The 19,000-nt window shown below is 40.6% G+C and overlaps 1 protein-coding gene across 1 annotated transcript; it reads left to right on the top strand.

Moving 5' to 3' along the window:
- The first annotated feature begins 4,685 nt into the window (after nt 1-4,685).
- On the top strand, nt 4,686-14,464 carry LOC124116476 (Y-box factor homolog). The gene is made up of 7 exons (XM_046477822.2): nt 4,686-4,847; nt 5,030-5,093; nt 9,009-9,132; nt 10,110-10,247; nt 11,118-11,285; nt 12,737-12,913; nt 13,827-14,464. Exons 1-7 carry the CDS (start codon nt 4,787-4,789, stop codon nt 13,947-13,949), a joined length of 855 nt encoding a protein of 284 aa, XP_046333778.1. The 5' UTR covers nt 4,686-4,786; the 3' UTR covers nt 13,950-14,464.
- The last annotated feature ends 4,536 nt before the right edge of the window (nt 14,465-19,000 follow it).

The raw sequence follows: 19,000 nt of genomic DNA on the forward strand, positions 1-19,000 counted from the left end.
TTATGATTTTTGTGTTTTTAAGCATTGTTGCAATTATCCCAGTCATCCAGTCACATAAACATAATCTACAACCATATCTCAATAAGCAATTTTCGTCAAAATTGATATTTGGTGGGTGGGGTAACATTGTATACAATATCTCAGCCCCTATTTAAGATATTTTCATTTTGTTTTCTGTATAGGATAGCACAATGGTTAAGGCAGATTTTGATATGAACTTATAGTGGTTTTATTGCCAAAATGCAATGGAATTAGTATTTTACCTACTCAGGAGATTTGAAAAAGAAGGAAAAAACATGATTTGTATCAATGTTTTCACTGAGAATTAGAATAACAGTTAAATGAAACAAACTGTTTGCCAAATTCACATAACCGAAAATATTACCTGAAATACATAAGAGACATAATTTGGATAGTTTAATGACTTAATAAAAATGTTATGGCCAATTTTGTCACATTATGCTTTTTCCCTCTAATTTATGCAATTATGACCCCCTGAAAATTCACGCACACACTTACGAGCTTACTACCCAATGAAAATTGTGGACAGATACCTTCTTTATGCAATAGAAAGGTTGAAGATTTACAGGAAAATGTGGGAACATCGCTCAAGTTCAATGACACGTCTCATAATAGCGTGTATGACCACCCAAAGTTACAAGAAAAAGTCTGATGACGTCACGTGAGATACGTCGCCATTCCTCTTGTCCTGGCTGGATCAGTCCTGGGCTGGAGGATGTGGTCGCTGCCTGACACGACGATCCGTGACATTCCAGAGGTGTTCTCTAGGGGACATGTCTGGGGAGCGTTGACGTTGTTGACTGCAAGGTGGTTCTGTATGTTTCGGGCGGTGTTGGGTTGTCATGCTGATAAGGAACACCACGTGGCAGCTGTTGTAGGAATCGTAGGACAATCGGACGAAGAATGTCATCAATGTAACGCCGAGCTGTCACATTTCTGTTAACGTGGTGTTCTCTCCTGTCCACAAATTCCTCACCACACCATTACACCCCCTCCACCATACGGCACCTCCTGAACGCAACATGCCGCCGTTCGTTCTTCCATCGGTGACGACGACCCTTTGCCAGTCACGTCGCTGCCAACGCTGACCACGGTGCTGCGCTGTCAATAACTGTCATCTGTAAGACCTAATTCATTGAGCACTGAGTTACTTGTTCGAGTCGACTAATCATATGCCGTAAGGCATTCGTCGCTGATGTCCTTGTCAGGAATCGATTCCGGGAATGCAAAGTACGCGAGTACCAGTCTTCATTGGGCCTAGTTACCCTGGATCTGCTGTAGCAACACGGGAGCAACCAAAAGTTCTAGCAATGTGGCCATAGGTGGCTCCAATCAGTATTATACCCAGCGCCCGCTCTTGTTATTCGGGTGTCAGTCGTGGCATTTCTGTGGTGTTTTCTTTTCATCAGTGTTAATGTCTGACACGCCGCCTGTATCATTAATTTCGACTGCCCGAGGGCCCGTGTTTTTCACTTTTTCGCATTTTTTACGAAAAACGTGACGTGGACGTGCATCCCTTACTGCATAGAGCATTGCGTATGGAGGATATGTTTTGCATTGATTTAGTTTGAACTTGTGTTTTTAAAGTGGTTCCCGACATGGGCCGTGATATTGCTGTAATATTGCTAAAAGCGGCGTAAAACCATATCCATATGTCTAAGACCTATACTGAAAATAAGGAACAGAATGTATGGATGTCAACTTCTTTTTTTATGAAGAACACAACGTTTCGGAGTATATACTTACTCCTCATCGGGTGAGTCATCATAAATTGCGATTCACCTGATGAAGGAGTAAGCATTTACTCCGAAACATTGTGTTCCTCATAATAAAGAAGTTGACATCCACAAATGCTCCCCCTTATGTGTCTCACTTCTAAATGGGGGCGGTCGGGTAGCCTAGTGGTTAAAGCGTTCGCTCGTCACGCCGAAGACCCGGGTTCGATTCCCGACATTGGGTACAATGTGTGAAGCCCATTTCTGGTGTCCCCCGCCGTGATATTGCTGGAATATTGCTAAAAGCGGCGTAAAACCATACTCAAACACTCACTCACTTCTAAATGCCCTTCAAAGACTATATATCTGTCATGGCATGACAGATTAACAATAGAATAACAATAGAAAATTTGTGTGAATCAATCGGGTGTTCTTTAACTCATGAAGCACGATACAGGTACATAGCTGCAGATAGAGAACACATGCTAACGCTATACGGTTACTGTTCGTTATCATTAGGTTAGGGGAGGTCGGGTAGCCTAGTGGTTAAAGCGTTCGCTCGTCACGCCGAAGACCCGGGTTCGATTCCCGACATGGGTACAATGTGTGAAGCCCATTTCTGGTGTCCCCCGTCTGATATTGCTGTAATATTGCTAAAAGCGGCGTAAAACCATATTCAGTCAGCCAGTCAGTTTTAAAGTTGTAAAATTTCTTTTGGCCGTCAGTATAGTTTCACTGTATTTAGTACTATGAGACATGAGGCCAAAAAATACAAAAAGAAATTTTCATTTGTCATTTGCTATTTTTAATCACTTAAAAATATATTTTATTTCAAACATTTTTCCGTTATTTTTTTAATTTTTGTGTGCTGTTGTGAAGACCTATTCTAACCCGGATTTTCACGATCTTCTGCATCGGTAAACCACGGAAAAGTGTGCTACATTCTCCATATATGATATGAGGTCCTGTCGAAGAGATACCTTCATAAAACACACGCTGATGCACATAGAGAGAAGAGCGCGCCAACAGACCTGTTTGTTAGCCGCCGTGTCGAAGCGTGTGACGTAATATGACTGACTGGCTAGGACCGGGTTGGTCCAGTGGATAGGGCGGTTTCTCGAAGAACAGAAGGTCGGTGTTCGATTGCCTGGCCTTCTTAGTGGTCCAGTGGATAGAACGTCTGTCTGGAGAGCGGAAGGTCGGTGTTCGATTGCCTGGCTTTCTAAGTGGTCCAGTGGATAGAACGTCGGTCTGGAGAGCGGAAGGTCGGTGTTCGATTGCCTGGCCTTCTAAGTGGTCCAGTGGATAGAACGTCTGCCTGGAGATCGGAAGGTCGGTGTTCGATTCCCTAACCTTCTAAGTGGTCCAGTGGATAGAACGTCTGTCTGGCGAGCGGAAGGTCGGTGTTCGATTGCCTGGCCTTCTAAGTGGTCCAGTGGATAGAACGTCTGCCTGGAGATCGGGAGGTCGGTGTTCGATTCCCTAGCCTCGTCCTTGGATGAGTGCTCTCTCTCTCTCTCTCTCTCTCTCTCTCTCTCTCTCTCTCTCTCTCTCTCTCTCTCTCTCTCTCTCTCACCAACAAGACAATTAATTAATAAATAACCTAAAAGAGGTTAATATGTTTTTACTATATGTCTAAGACCTATACTGAAAATAAGGAACAGAATGTATGGATGTCAACTTCTTTTTTTATGAAGAACACAACGGTTCGGAGCATATACTTACTCCTCATCGGGTGAGTCATCATAAATTGCGATTCACCTGATGAAGGAGTAAGCATTTACTCCGAAACATTGTGTTCCTCATAATAAAGAAGTTGACATCCACAAATGCTCCCCCTTATGTGTCTCACTTCTAAATGGGGGCGGTCGGGTAGCCTAGTGGTTAAAGCGTTCGCTCGTCACGCCGAAGACCCGGGTTCGATTCCCGACATTGGGTACAATGTGTGAAGCCCATTTCTGGTGTCCCCCGCCGTGATATTGCTGGAATATTGCTAAAAGCAGCGTAAAACCACACTCACTCACTCACCCACTCAACTCACTCACTCATTACGTTAGTGACATGGGTACAAATTAATACGTCCCAACACTGGAGATCGCTCAATTTATAAGAATTATTACATTTGGAAAACCCACGAAATATTACCTAACTAAATACCAAACATCCGTTCAGAAACGAATCATTGCGTTGAGGGGCCGGGTACAGTCACTATTTCACGTGATCTTATTCTCTAATAAATGCAGTTCTGCACCATGACTGTGGAATATATGTATTTTATGAAAACAAAACCAATATAGATTTACATACAAGTCTAGTCGGCTCTATTGAAACAGCATCCGGAAAATCGTTTGTTTTAATTTTAGAGGCGAGAAATGTATTGTATAATCGAAGATTTTATAGACTATATGTATGTCAGTCTACAACAAATACAACTGCTCGTATTAAGACGAATGAATAATATCAATTCTGTCGGGCAAGACGCACAATGCTTTATATGGAGCGGTACCCTTTGACCTACTCCTAAATTTAGTAATTCCTCTGCGTATCACTATACCTAATAGTTGGGACAAAGAAAGTCCTTTGTACAGGAATGAGAAATGTCCTGCTTCAACACCACATCGTGTCTAATCTATTCAAATCGGATATATGTCTTTCTTTACACACATCCTCAACATCGATTCTTCAATTCCAGAAAATGGGTTGTGCAGGGGAATTCCTCAGGAGTGCGCCAATCCATACACACGATGCGATACAGTTAATATGGGGGAAAGTCCATAAACTCGAATAATCGCAACAGTTTCTGCTACACAACCTTAAACCAACAGTATGCTGCAGATCGTTTAAGGGAATTAAATGCTGTGCAACTGTACAAGCCTGCATCAAATGACCAATGGCTGGTGAGTCACCTCAATGCGTCACCAATAATCAACCAATCAAATGTTGCGACCGGCGCGTTCTTCACCAGGCATGCGGTGGCCATTTTGAGAGTGGGGAACAAAGGGAGAGCAAGAGTCCAGTGACAGGACAGCTTTACCATCAAGCTAAGAGCCATGTCCGACTCCGAACAACAACAGGAGGAAAAGCCGGCGGTAGTTGAAAAGAAAGTTCTAGGTAAATATGTCAGATATCTTGGAAAATCAAGATTTGAATTTCGATGCAATTGAGGTCAACCTCGTGGTCTCCCACCGGCGTTCCTACACGCGTCATGTTTTGTCGTTTCGTCATCATAATTTGTGGTCTATGGGTAAATGACAAATGGCAATTGACAGCTTATTAACTTTCTTTGTTTTTAGCAACAAGGGTCACCGGTACCGTCAAGTGGTTCAACGTTAAGAGCGGATATGGCTTCATAAACCGGTAAGTTACTATTGAAAGATGCCGCTAGACTAGTGTGTTGGTAAGCGCTTACATGTGGAAGTGTGTGATGCAGTAAGACGATTGCCTGTCGGGTAGTGTACTTATATTGTCAGAGTATCCAAATTATGCCATATTTATGTTCTTAGTTAAGTTACGTTTGAAATAATAGCGTTTTAATCAAGGCCACGTGGCTTTGGAATGTTAGCCATTTTGTCTAGAAAAGGGGGCGTGCCCGTGTTCGGCATGGTCTGCGTGCGCGCTCGAGAAAGAAATAGCCAGCTACCTGCAATTTGCATACGTAGCAGCTGCACTTGTGTAGGGAGAGTGCCTGTTTGGCAGCTTTGGAAACGATTTACGTGTAGGTAACTTTTCGTTGAACTAGGTGCGATTGCATGCGTCATAAGCATGCTACAAAAGAATTCGAGGTTCGCTAATCAGATAAGCTCCAGAGCAGGCGTGCGTGTACTCTCATGCTAGAACCTGCACAATTTTCTGGAGGCGATTCGGATTAGCGGGTTTGCACGGTGATTTCCTGGTGTCGCCCAAACTAGTTTCACATGCTTTGTGGTTTCTGCGTGTATTCTGCCTTTGTATAATCCAAAGGCTTGTGTAGACTGTGCAGCCTGGTTAAGTCATTCAATAGCCTTATAAATTCTGTGAAAGGCACTTTGTGTCTCATTGTGAACTTTTCCTCAGATTTCCATTTGTATGGTGTGTTGTGGAATGATTGATTTTAGTTATGTATCACTTTTATTACTAAAAAAACACATTCCCCAAAGCTGGGAGCCATTATCATTTAATAGGCCCTACCCGAGGGTCCTGATGGGGTATACTTTAAAGTTTAAAACAACTAGAAATACTTTTGTAAACAGGGGTAGATCTAGCAACAAATTTATATGTAGCCAGCAGTGCTTGCTCTTTTTAAAAGTAACTGGCCCTTCTGCAAACTGGCCTAGGTAAGTGTTTCTGCTCGTATCCTCCCTCCAAAATTTGTGTAACAAATCTGAGCGGCAATGCATATGAGAGGGGGGATACGGGCAGACGTCTTTCCTTGGCCTACAATTAAATGGAGGCCACATATCTGAGGTTGCGTATCCAGCTGGCAGGGCTCTGATTGTTATAAAACACCTCGCCCCTAAAACATGTTTTCCTGCTCTTATTAATTTATTTATTTCCATTTTCTTATATTAGCACATAAAGAAGTTGTACACAACATTACAAAATGACGACCAATTGTCATTCTAAAAAGATCCGATTTAAAATCTTTAACATACATGGAAAAGGGGTGAAATTTTGACTAGACAGACGGGCCATCTACTTTACATTTCAGCAAGCCCTTTGTAAATTTAACTGGCCACGTTTCCAACGGGACAGCAGTTAAATCGACCCATATTGTAAATGTAAGATCAGTCAAATAACTCAAAATGTGCATGAAAGACAGTTTTGCATAAATTAGGACTTTCCTGTTTAATTTGCAATCTCACAAGTTTTAAAGAACTGCAACTAACACAAGACTAGTCAGTGATCAATAATAGGTTGCACTGGTGCATGTTTTTATTAAGTGAAATCAAGCCTAGATTGGCATTCTAGGATCCTTGAGATTTGCTCCTATCTAGGCACACCCTTTACCTTGATACATCAAGAGGGATCTGGCAGTAATTCCCCACCCACCCGCAAAATGTTTGACATTCTAAAAGTCCTTTGTATACTTTTGACAATAACAAAACTTGTCCAGGCTAGGGGGATGGTGCTCACCTCTATCCCTGATCTGGGCTAAGACAAGGACCTCACGACTGTTGAATGTTTCCCTGAATTAAAACGCGAAGGTTCACCCAGAAATTGGTATGTGCAGAACTAAATTCTGAACTCGGTAATAATCCACCCAAGATCAATGAACAATTAACTAATTATATTCAAACCCAAGATTGGGTTTAGAATCGTAAGAGGCAATACAGTGAAGCAAAATATGTGTCTGAGTTCCCGCTGGCTTTTGAAACTGACTGGCAAAAATTGCCAGTCCCCCCCAAATTTTTGTCAGTTCCAACTTTCAACATATGAAAAAACGTATGAAAATTACCTGGTTTTAATTCTTGCAACTCTTTTTTTGAATATTTCGAGACTAAATCGCTGCAAATATATATTTAACCTTGAAGCGAAATGTTATTTGATAGCGCCAAAAATAGACATTGGGAAACCCAGATGGCAACTGACAAGCTGACTGTTCGAAAAATATACTTATATGAATGTTTTGTTCAACAACAAATATTGACAGTAGCGGTGAATACTACCAAGCTGACTCGTTCATTTCCCGATGAACGTCAGTATGTCACATGATTACGTTGTCAATTGAGCGGAGTCATACAGAACTACTTTAAGGGAATTCCTCAATGTCTAAAAATAACATTAAAAATCATGAGGGACAACTGACGACATCCTTTAATATTTAAATTAAAAGGTACTTTATTGACCGGCAGTAACATGAATTAACGGTCCAAGCCTAATTTTACCGATATAAAACTGGTAATTACTGGTAAACAGGAACACTGACAGCAGCAAAAAGTATTAATCCCCATTACACAAGTCAGTATTTGTCACAGTTGAACGTCTGAGGTGTGTGCTGTACTTGAATCAAGGAAACGGACAGACAAGTTTGGGTTTTCCAATGTTTCCTCTCTGCGTTTGCCAGAAAGAATCTGTTCTTGGAAGAATGTCCTTGAAATAACCTTGTCTCGCACCTATACAGGCACTCAGGCTTTTAGGACATGCTGGTTTGAATAATGTAGTTTCCAGAAGTTGATGACTGTAAACAGGACATGCTCCTCGCAGTGAAGCTCTAGTCTAACAAAGGGGTGAAGGGCTTGGACAGTTTGAACTACATGTAAACAACCAAGGGAAGTCACTCTAAATCAAGGTCACTACCACAACTCAACATTGTACACACGCCTCAAATTGCTACTGTCATCAATAGTAAGGTTACAATATATACTGCCTCATTGTCATACAAACTTGAAATGCTCAATTTTGAAGACAGTGGCAAATGAAGTAGATATTTTGCGGACTAGAGACAACAAAAATTATTTCTAACTCAAGTTCTTTTTGTATCTGTTGTTAATCTGTCGCATGCTTTCGGTTTGTCATGTTAATCTGCCAATCAAAGTACTTCTGTGCTAAGTTTTCTGGAGTCCCATTTTCCACTAGAAACACTACCCGCGTAGAATAGGTCTTCAGCAACCCATGCTTGCCATAAAAGGCAGCAATTATTGTTCTAGAGTCGACTAACAGGATTTGGTAGTCAGACTCGCTGACTGGGTTGATGCATGTCATCTTCTCCCAATTGTGTGGATCGATGCTCATGTCATTCACTGGATTGTCTGGTCCAGACTCGATTGTTTACAGACTGCCGTCATATAGCAGGAATATTGCTGAGTGTGGCGTTAAACACTCACTAGAAACACTATCCAACACCTGGATTCATGTCACTTTACACACAAGAAATAAAATCATCCAAGGCATGTTTTTAATACATCAACTAAGTTTAATAAGTTGTAAATTAATGAGAATTTCTTTTTAAATATGACTAAAATAAGATCAATTTGAGTGACCTTGACCTTGTGTGTAGGGGTCACAGGTGTCCCAGTCGCCCAAAGCACCCCTTTTATGCTGTGCACAGTTGCGTCCTTAAAGCGTATGGGTATACTACTATTCATTTAGTTTTAATGATTAACAAGCATTCTTATGAAACAAGTTTTCAAGTTTAATTACCCAAATGTCAAACAGATGGGTAAAAAATATTTGGATACCCAATCAAAATCAAACCCGTGTAAAATACCCAACTAACCAAAAGCTTGTCTGCATCAAGCTGACACACTTTGATATCACTGAAATATGATAATATGATGGAGTTGTTATTTTCAGTGATGACACCAAGGAAGATGTGTTTGTCCATCAGACAGCTATAGTGAAGAACAACCCAAAGAAATACCTTAGAAGTGTGGGGGATGGGGAAAAAGTGGAATTTGATGTAGTTGAAGGGGAAAAGGTATGTATCCCTTTAAAAACTTTTCCTATACTACTCAAAAGAAGTTAAGAACATCCAATTCTTTTATATTGCTGTAGCTGATCTGTCATCATGGTCATGGCATGACAGATTAATTTGTAACATGAAAGAATCAGTGTAAGTCGTCCATCAGAAAAATCATGTAAATTCTGACTATTCCCTTATTTTAATGTGTAATGTATATCTGGATTGCAGTGACTTCCAGTAAACATTTGATTGATCGCATTAAAATCAGACCTTCTCTCTCCCTACGCTAAACAAAGATCTGAAGACATAACATAAGGGTCACGTCAGAACGACCTTTCATCCCACCAATTAGAGCGTCGCTAACCAGATCATGAAAGTGACAGTCGGAATGTGATTTCTAATCATGCAACCTCGAAAACTTTAACACATGGTATTCCGAATGATAGTTACGGGTTTAGCGACCGAATCAATACAATCTAGACCATCTATTAGCCTTCCAGAATGTTCTTATGTTCAGGTTTCAAATTTGTAATTGAGAATTTGTCAAAATATGTTTCGAAGCGTAGTAGCCAATTTGAAATTAGTGCCGTAAAGCACGAGAAAGCTGCCTTCTCATTGGCTAATGTTGACTTCTTGTCAGTAATTCCATTGGTCGGTCAAAGTTCGCACAAGGTCTGTCTGACGTGACCCGTAATGGGATGTCCTCAGATCTTTGTTTAGCAGTAGCGAGAACTAAGATCTGATTTTAATGAGATGGACATTTGATATCCAGATAGGAGCCAAGAATATGGAAGTAGACACATGTAAAAATATATTGCCATACAATTTACATTTACTGGTACTTTTTACTGTACATAAGTAATATGTATACTGATATACTGATCTCAAACAGAGGTATGGACATGTATATGTTAGTATTGCTACACAATGCTAGCTGAATATGCAGTATAGCCTGTGAATATCATTCATTGTGTTATGGTCTTTGCTTGCAGGGTAACGAGGCAGCCAGCGTCACTGGACCCGGCGGTACATTTGTCCAAGGCAGCAAGTATGCTGCCGACCGCCGTAGATACCGACGTAACTGGTACCCCAGGGGAGGAGGTCGCGGTGGTGGTGGCCCCAGACGACCAGTGAGTACTTTCCTCTTAACATTAAGCTGGTTACTGGGGTCTTTGGCCCCCTACTTTCCCACCACTGTAGTAATCAGAATATGAAATCTCGTGATGTGTAATCAGGGATAATTCTAGGGTTGGGCCTTGTGCTTTGAGCTCCTAAATTTGAAAAAAGGCCCACATTTTCAAATACAATGGGTTATTTTAACATGGGTGAACCCCTGGAATATTTGAAATTTTCACATAAAGGGCCCATGTCAGGAAATTCCTGGAGTGAACCCTGTGTGATGCACCAAGCAGTCCCTGAAATAACTGCCTGCCCGTGGCTGGGAACTTTTCTGTCAGGCTGCAGGAATTTTTACTCCACCTGCCCAAATGTCTGGCAGATCATTTTTAGCCTACATGCATATTCAGTTTCACTATGACTCCTTGTAGAATAAGATTCTCAAGTAATTGTTTGCATCATTTCAACTGAATCAAGACACAATTTGTCTCTTAGTTTTCGCGATTTTTCAATATTTATGATGTCTGAATGTTGACAGGTAACTTTGAAGATGGGTCACCTGCCCTACTGTCATGTTAGGTTTTAAAATTAATTCAAACACTAGCACCAAGGATACAAGATTGCAGAAATAATCCTGGTGAATCTGTGTGTAATCCACTAGACCGTTTCTTTTTATCCATAGATCACTGTAGATACGGATAGAACTGAAAGGTGTCACTCTTTTGAAGGGAAGCCAAGTTGCCCTAACCCTAAATTGATACAACAGTAAAAAATTATATTTTATGGACTCTAAATTTCTTTTTACTAGCACCCAGGTTTCTGATAACAGGTCAGTGTTATGCTGAGGTTTCCTTCAATGACAACGTCTGTACCTTAACTTGCAGTACTATGAAGGACCTGAGGAGGAGGAAGAAGAAGGCGAGCCAGAGCAAAGACCCCCACCCCGAAGGCGGCCATACTGGGCTCCTCGCAGATACTATCGGGCACCCATGCGAGGCCGTGGGCCGCCACGCGGTTACCAAGGAGATCGAGATCGAGAACGAGAGGGACAGGTACTTATCCTATTGACTCTCTAGAAAGGTAGTGAACTTGCATCCTCTATTATCCAATGTGTTACATGCCCATGTTATGTTCCTTGGCTCATTTGCGTCACAAGGATTCTGGGTTAGAATAGGTCCCCAGCTTTCTATGCTGGTCATGAGGTGACTTTCCCTCGAACTTATTTAAAAATAAATCAATCAAAATGACAACTGAATTCGGGATACATAGATCATAGTCAGCTCAGGATTCTGCAAACAGAGGTACAATGAATGGGAATCCTTGTAGTACTTATGCTGCCAGACTTTTATGGTTGTTTGATGTGCATTGTGTAGTTAAAGCCATATTCCCCTTTGTTTCGATTCTGAAAGTACTGTGTACGTGGATGGGACGACTTCATTTAGTGTTGTCTTTTAAGTGGACTTGAACAAAGCATTTGGCCAGGCCAGGACATATAATCTAATATAATACACTGGATTATGTGAAGTTTAAAGTGTAACACAATATTTTATGACCAACAAGGCTGTTTTGCGATACATATCACAGTATAGAGTAAAATTTGAATCAGAAGCGAAATGAATTGATGTTCATAAATAGAATGGAACAAGATCCTGGTACAACATAATGAATATTGATTCAATGTACTGATGCACGCCAGAGCTGCAGATAAGCAGCGTATTTGCGTAAAAGAAAAATATTCAAAACCCAGTTACTTTCAATTAATATGCGCACAGATACACATGAAACAGCATACATACAAAGGAGCTAGTTTCCGATAATTTACTTTCAGAGTCAAGCCTATAAATTTAGAACAGTTAAATACACCTAAAACATCATTCCTTTTTTTTTTTTTTAAATCTTAAAGGGGGGAGAAGGAACCTAAATTCCTTACCACCACGCCGCCTTGTTAGCTTATCAGTTATGGGCAGAATTCTCACATCGAATTGAATGTCTGCATTCTTTGTATGGCGATAATCAAGTTTGTATTGTCACCATTATGAAACTCTAAAACATCACCTTGCTACAGTTGTATTGGGAGATTAAAATTCCCCAAATGGGTACAGTGTGTGAAGCCCTTTTCTTGTGTCTCCCGCCGCAGTATTGCTAAAAGCAGCGTTAAAACATCCTTCACTACCAAATTTGAGAGGTAAGAATAGGTCTCCAGCAATCTAGGTGACCAAATAGATCGGAGGGTGAGTCTCAGTGACTTGGTTCATTGTTATTGAACACTCTTGTGTTTGTTGTTGCTCACAAAATCAATCACTGGAATGGTCCTGACTCAAATATTTCCAGGCCGCTGTTGTGTAGCTGGAATATTGCTGAGTGCTCCGTCAAACAAGCAAAACCAAATTTGAGAGAAATGTACAGGACCTTTTGGAAGGATTCATATCCTAGGGGCATTGACTCGTTATTCATCTGAAAGCTATGTATGGTTGTCTAACTTTCCTCTGATTTCTGCTTATAGGTAGAAGGTGATTATGAGAATGGAGGTCAACGGATGCCCCCCCAACGCCGCCGCCCCTTCTACCGTCGCTTCTACCAGCCACCCAGGCATTACTACGACCAGGGTATGCCCATGGGACAGGGAGGACCTGGACCCCGAGGTCCACCGAGGCGTAGGCGAAGACCAGCCAAGAAGAGGGTAAGAGCTCTTCAACTTGGGAATTCAGGGCTAGAATTACCCAAGCATCTCCTTGTAAGAGAAAGGTTATTGTTCAGAGATAAGGAACGGGTTGGTTATTCGGACGGACGATTTAATAACGGTTTAATAAGTAAGATTAAACACTGCACTGAGATGATCTATCCTTCATGTCACTCGGAAGTTGATATCAATGCATTGTTCGAATAGATGTTGTATCGCCTTGACAAATAAGAAAATCATGCGAGAAATTTAAGCTTCCTTTCAGTCAGTCGGAAAAATATTTTTAAACTGACAATCATTAACAAGTTGCTTTTCAAGAGATGTTAAGATGTTCCTTCTCTATTCTAACGTTCCAACTCCGGAGTAATGCAAACAACAATTCCCGTATAGGGTCTCCAAGTTAGGCTTGGAATTCAGCTTGTTGTAAGATGTGACAATATGGATTGTGTGGTCAGGCTCACACTTAATGGATTATGTGTCATATCCTGGCAGTGTAGGTTGGTCCTCATAACAATGGGGTTGTCTGGCCCAGATGCAGTTTCTTCTCACTGTTCTATTGCTGAGTGCAGCTTTAAGCAACTCCATTAGATAAAGTGATCTGATACTGCACTGTCTCATGTGCGCCAACCTCATAGACTGCAGAACTATTGATAGGGATATTCTCAACGTGCAGGTTGTGACAATGTGTCCGATCACTGGGAGATGTTGTCATGCAAATAGTATTCAACACTCGGTGGAACCAACACATATTTAGCTTCATTTCAAGTTAAGATTATCAAAGTACCCATTTTTTACATTGTTCTTGGGAGATTGGAAAACCGAATTTAACAGTGTTCCTGTCAGAAGTTGAGTTGTACATGCTGACATTACCAATGTTTACACCCTCACTACAAAGTAACATTATCTTTTACAGGAAGGAGACCAGGAAGGCGAGAACGGAGAAAATAAGAAAACCTCTGACACCAAACAATCTGAGGGAGATTCTTCGCCCAAAGATGAAGGTAGCTCCAGTGCTGCTGCCGACAAAACAGAATAGACAAGCAAGTCAGGGTTAGCGGCAAGACAACGTCTAACCTATTGCCAATTGCCGTGCGTGCGTACGTACGTCATTGTCAACTGGTACCAGCTGTACTGACCACCGGTGTAGTGACTTCTCAAGCTGAGCTTAGACAACATAAAACTACTGCACATGCATGGAGCAAGGAGAGTTGGGTGGATGGAACGCCTGTATCAACTATGCATCCACAAACTCTTGACAAACGACAGATTTCAACTGCCAGACTTTTAAGTTAATACATTCTTGACTTTTTGTACTTGGACAATTTTTGTACTTTACTATTGAATTTTATTGAAGATATCTATTTTTTTGGTGTTCCAAGAACAGTGATGTATTTTGATGTAGTTGATTGGTGTTGCATCCATCAGATGTCAATCAATTTTTTTTTATTACAGTAGCTATTATTTGATTTGGAAGTTTTCCATCCTTGTTTTTTGCCCAAGGCTTTTTGTGAAATAACAAGCATGTGCATAAATAAATTTTGCCAACACCCAGAATTGTTTTGGTTCTGATTGTACTGTCTGTGTTAACACAATAGAGGCTGAAAGTCGAGGGGGAACCATCACCCAAACTGTCAGATTTCAGGTTCTGTAGATTATAATCTAGCAGACAACCTGCAAGTTTCAACACTGGTACATTTTGTAGGTTGGGTTGACCCTATCAAATGACAAGTTAAGTCTTTGAGCATGTTTGAGACTTGTCTTTACTGGAGGTTTGGTAGGAACAGTACTCAATGTAATACAAAGGCAAATTCCAGCTGGTGCTCCAACTTCGGCCTTCCACACATTTAAGGTAATAGCCAAGAGCTGTTACGAGAAAGTTATATTGCACGGAGAGCCTAGAATCCAGCAAGGCCATTTTTCTGTATAGCAGACCAATAACTGCATGCATGTTGTGCATTGTATTCGGACGGACATTCTTTGTTGTAGAAGTGGTGTACATAGATACTCACTTTCAAGTATGATAAGATGGAAAAGTAGATTTCGTAAGTTAGATTAAGCACTGCTCTTGAGGTTTTGTGTTGTTTTGTCATTCACGTCACCCGGAAGTTAACGTCGGTGCATTGTTCGAAGGGATTAATGTATCTGAATAACGACAAATTGTGTGAAAAGAAAGTCATTCTGAGACATTTTAGCTTCCTTTCATTGTCAGACAAAATAGTTTTTGATAGACAAGTGTGAACAAGTTACACTTCAAGAGATGTTAATATTCTCAACTTCATAACTCCGAAGTAATTCAAACAAATTCCTGTACAGTATTCTGGGTGAAGAAAGTTCCCAGTATCCTGTACATCTTAAAGATCATTTCTAACCCGGATCTCCACTGAGGTTCGGGGGACACAGGTGGCCAAGTCGTCTTAAGACTCCGTGATTTGCTGTGCAGAGTTGCGTCCCTTGGGCGAGCCAGAAACCTATGAATGTGGGTTCGAATCCCAGTTCACCCCGATTATGTTTCTAGGTTTATCGGCACCAGACCCGTTACCGTAGGTTTCACCAAAGGGGTAAATGTCTGAGACCTGCATCACTTCGGGCTTCCCACCCACGTTAAGCTGACACGCCGTGATACAACTGGAATACTGTTAAAAGCGGTGTTAAAACCACTCACTCACGCCACTGGGGTTCTATGTGTGTGATAAATTACAGGAGGAAGGGGTCATTACAGCGTGCGACTTGGCCGACCGTGTCAACGTGTCCCAATCACTTGGCTTTGTTACTGGTGTTTTCAACCACTGGTGTGATTATTTCCAGGCCATTAGATACAGCTGTTGTATTGGCAACAGCAGAGAACATCACTCCCACACAAACATTAAGGAACTTTTTTTAAATACTGTATTCACAGTTTCTTAGAATATTAACAGGTGGTGGAGGTTTATTAAAACCACACAATGACTGTGCAGCTGCTTTGTTAAATCTGTAATATACACAAATACAAACTATTGTAAATTTTCGATTTTTAAAAGATAACTTTGACATTGTCGCTTTTAGGGGCGTTTTTTTTAGCAGGGTGCTGAATACGGTTTTACAAATTCATTGTTTGAGAAATACCAAGCACATCTTTTTTTCTCAATCTGCTGTTTTTCTACAAAGCTGAAAAGGCACATTGAGAAAGGGAGCTAATTCATCTCCCAGTGAAGCCCTGAATGTCTTCATGAAACAAAAACTTAACATGTCCAAGTGTTAAAACAGAATTTATTTGGAAAATACTTTCATATGGACGGAGTATCTCCAGACCAGCTGGAATTGTGTAACCATGGTTACAATGTATAAGATGAAGAACTCTACTTATTGAAGATTGAAAAACAATTTTACAACAACAAAAACATGCTAACAAAACCAGCAACTGCCAACAGTGTGACATAATTATTTTTTTTCTTCATCACGCTATTCCAGATGCCAAATAACATATTGCACGGAATGTATCAGGTCATGATTTGTGTCCAGCTGGAGTGAGAACTACAAGATGCTTACTTTGTTATATATCGATACATCCAGAAATATTCCAAATTTTATCGTTTCAGTCACAACACACTCTGCAGCATGACCACAGCATCTGAGCTCATATAAAATATGGAATGTTAGGAAACTGAAAACATAATTCAGTATAAAACAGGTTTCTATTAGTTACATGGAGAAATATACGAAGGCTAAACTTATTTACAAAAGTCACCGACAGCAATACTGAATACTTCAAATTGAACATATAAACAAAGTACAACATAAGCTATAGATTTTTATAAAAAGGAAAAACACAACTGCTGGTGTGTGCCCAAACACGATTGGTACAGCAATGTTGCTAAATGTGATTTGAATCCTGGAAATTGTATAATTAACTCAGTTGAATGAAAACTTCTCTTCAGGAATATTTCATTTTTCTGGAAAGAAATTAGTTATTCCCCCTTTTCAGTAATATACCATGAATAATGTATACAGCCTTCTCATGGTCACGTTCCTGTGTGATAGAAACGTGGCCACAAGGTTATATATACTACACACAAGAAGTTAAGAACACACAATTCTTTCACACGACCATAGCGAATCAGTCATACCATGACACACTAACTATAGTAATATGAAAGAATTGAGTGTTATTCAACTTCTTATGAGTTGAATATTGAATTGTTCACAGATTGATATCAATCACTTGATTGTCTGGTCCAGACTCGATTGTTTACAGACCGCTGTCATATAGCTGGAATATTGCTGTGTGCGGCTTGAAACACCATACAAGCAAGCATAGCTCCCAATAACTATTTGAGAGAAAAAGTTGCATTACAAGAAAAAAGTATGTTAATTCTGAGTAGATAAGGGAATACTTTTACTGTACAAAACAGGTAAATTTGCAGGTGAAACCCAAGAGGACAGGTATGGTGCTGGCAAACCAATCAAGACAAACCCAATCTTATTTAAATCAGTTCTCCCTTCAAAGATCTCAGGACATCCCATCAAGGGTCAAGCCAGGACACCGCTCGCGAACAATGAAATGCCAGAAGATAACATTAGCTAATCAGAATGCAGCTTTCTCGAGCTTTACAGCACTAGTTTCAAACTGGCGACTTCCATTCCAGTCTACCATTTGTAAAATAACGTCTGAAAATTTGGAAAGTGAACAAACCAATTCTGGAATGTCTAACAGATGGCCGAGATTGGATGGCAGGACTTCCCCCACAGGCTAGGCACAGTGTCCTCCTTCTCAAATGTTTGTTCAAATGAAGCAAGAAATAGACAATTTTGACAAAATCAGTCATTTTGCCCATAGTTTTTCAAGGTTGCATGATTAGAAAATGCATTCTTACTGTTACCTTCCCAATCTGGCGAGTGAGTGAGTGAATTGTGTATGGTTTTACGCCGCTTTTAGCAATATTCCAGCAATATCACGGCCGGGGACACCAGAAATGGACTTCACACATTGTACCCATGTCAGGATTCGAACCCGGGTCTTGGGCGTGACGAGCGAACGCTTTAACCACTAGGCTACCCCACCGCCCCCCATCTGGCAAGCGATGCTCTGATTGGTTGGAAGAAAGATTGTTATGACGTGACCCATAATGGGCCATCTTCAGAACTTTGTTTATGTGGTAGCGAGGCTAAGATCCGATTTTAATGAGATTGGGTTTACCCTGTCCTGGGCAAACGAGGATTCAAACCCACAATCATAGGTTCCTGGTGTGCCCAAGGGACGCAACTCTGCACAATAGAGGGAGATGTTTTTGTATGACAACTAAACCAATTCATTGGAGAAAATAAGAAAGCATAATGCCCAGTCACCAAGGAAAAATACTCTGTTCCATGACAAATGAGCAAAACTAATTTCTTCAAAACCAATTTCTCATTATAATCAGATCTTAGTGCTGATCACCATTTAGTATTTTGTGTAGCGGTACCGAGCACTAAGATCTGTTTTCAATGAGTTTGTCAAACCTCTTGCAAAACTTGCCAATGAAATATTTACATGCATCACAGGCACAGCATGATAAAACAGTTGCTTAAAACCTGAGAACCAATCTGTTTTACATTTTCTTTCTAAAAATGAAAGAACTTTTTCACACAATGTACCGTTGTGGGGAATCGAACCCGGGTCTTCGGCGAGACGAGCAAACGTTATATCCACTAGGCTACCCCACCACTCCTAAATGTATATCAAGTCAAAACACTAGTATTTGGAATGTGTAAGATGTGATGTAAGTAACTCGATTATGTTCATGACAAGCTAAAGCTATAACCACTAAAGTCACATATTTGTAGAGAGTCACATACTTTCAATGATAGAAAGGATACAATTTTCAACCAGTGAATTCATATCAATTATAGGAAATCCACTTTATGGTCTTGAAGTGATTTGGTCTGGTAGGGCTGGGTCCAAATTTACTACCCAGTTACCTGCTGGAAGTTGGTACAAAGTCTCCGATTGGGAATTGTTTTACCGAAGCCCTGGTAAGAGCCATTGATACACATATACAACAAGCTTGCCATGCTTGCACTGATGTTGACTGAAGCTTTGTCTTTACTCAAACATAGAAGTCAGAAGGATTG

This window comes from Haliotis rufescens, unplaced genomic scaffold, assembly GCF_023055435.1.
Source record: "Haliotis rufescens isolate VD_foot unplaced genomic scaffold, xgHalRufe1.0.p SCAF_42, whole genome shotgun sequence".
Classification (NCBI taxonomy): Eukaryota; Metazoa; Mollusca; class Gastropoda; order Lepetellida; family Haliotidae; genus Haliotis; species Haliotis rufescens.

Bases quoted from the DNA above. Each gene is read 5' to 3' on its own strand.
- LOC124116476 (XM_046477822.2), top strand. From the start codon at position 4,787: ATGTCCGACTCCGAACAACAACAGGAGGAAAAGCCGGCGGTAGTTGAA. The intron at 5,094-9,008 runs GTAAGTTACTAT...TGTTATTTTCAG, and splicing joins GGATATGGCTTCATAAACCG to TGATGACACCAAGGAAGATG. The intron at 11,286-12,736 runs GTACTTATCCTA...TTCTGCTTATAG, and splicing joins ATCGAGAACGAGAGGGACAG to GTAGAAGGTGATTATGAGAA.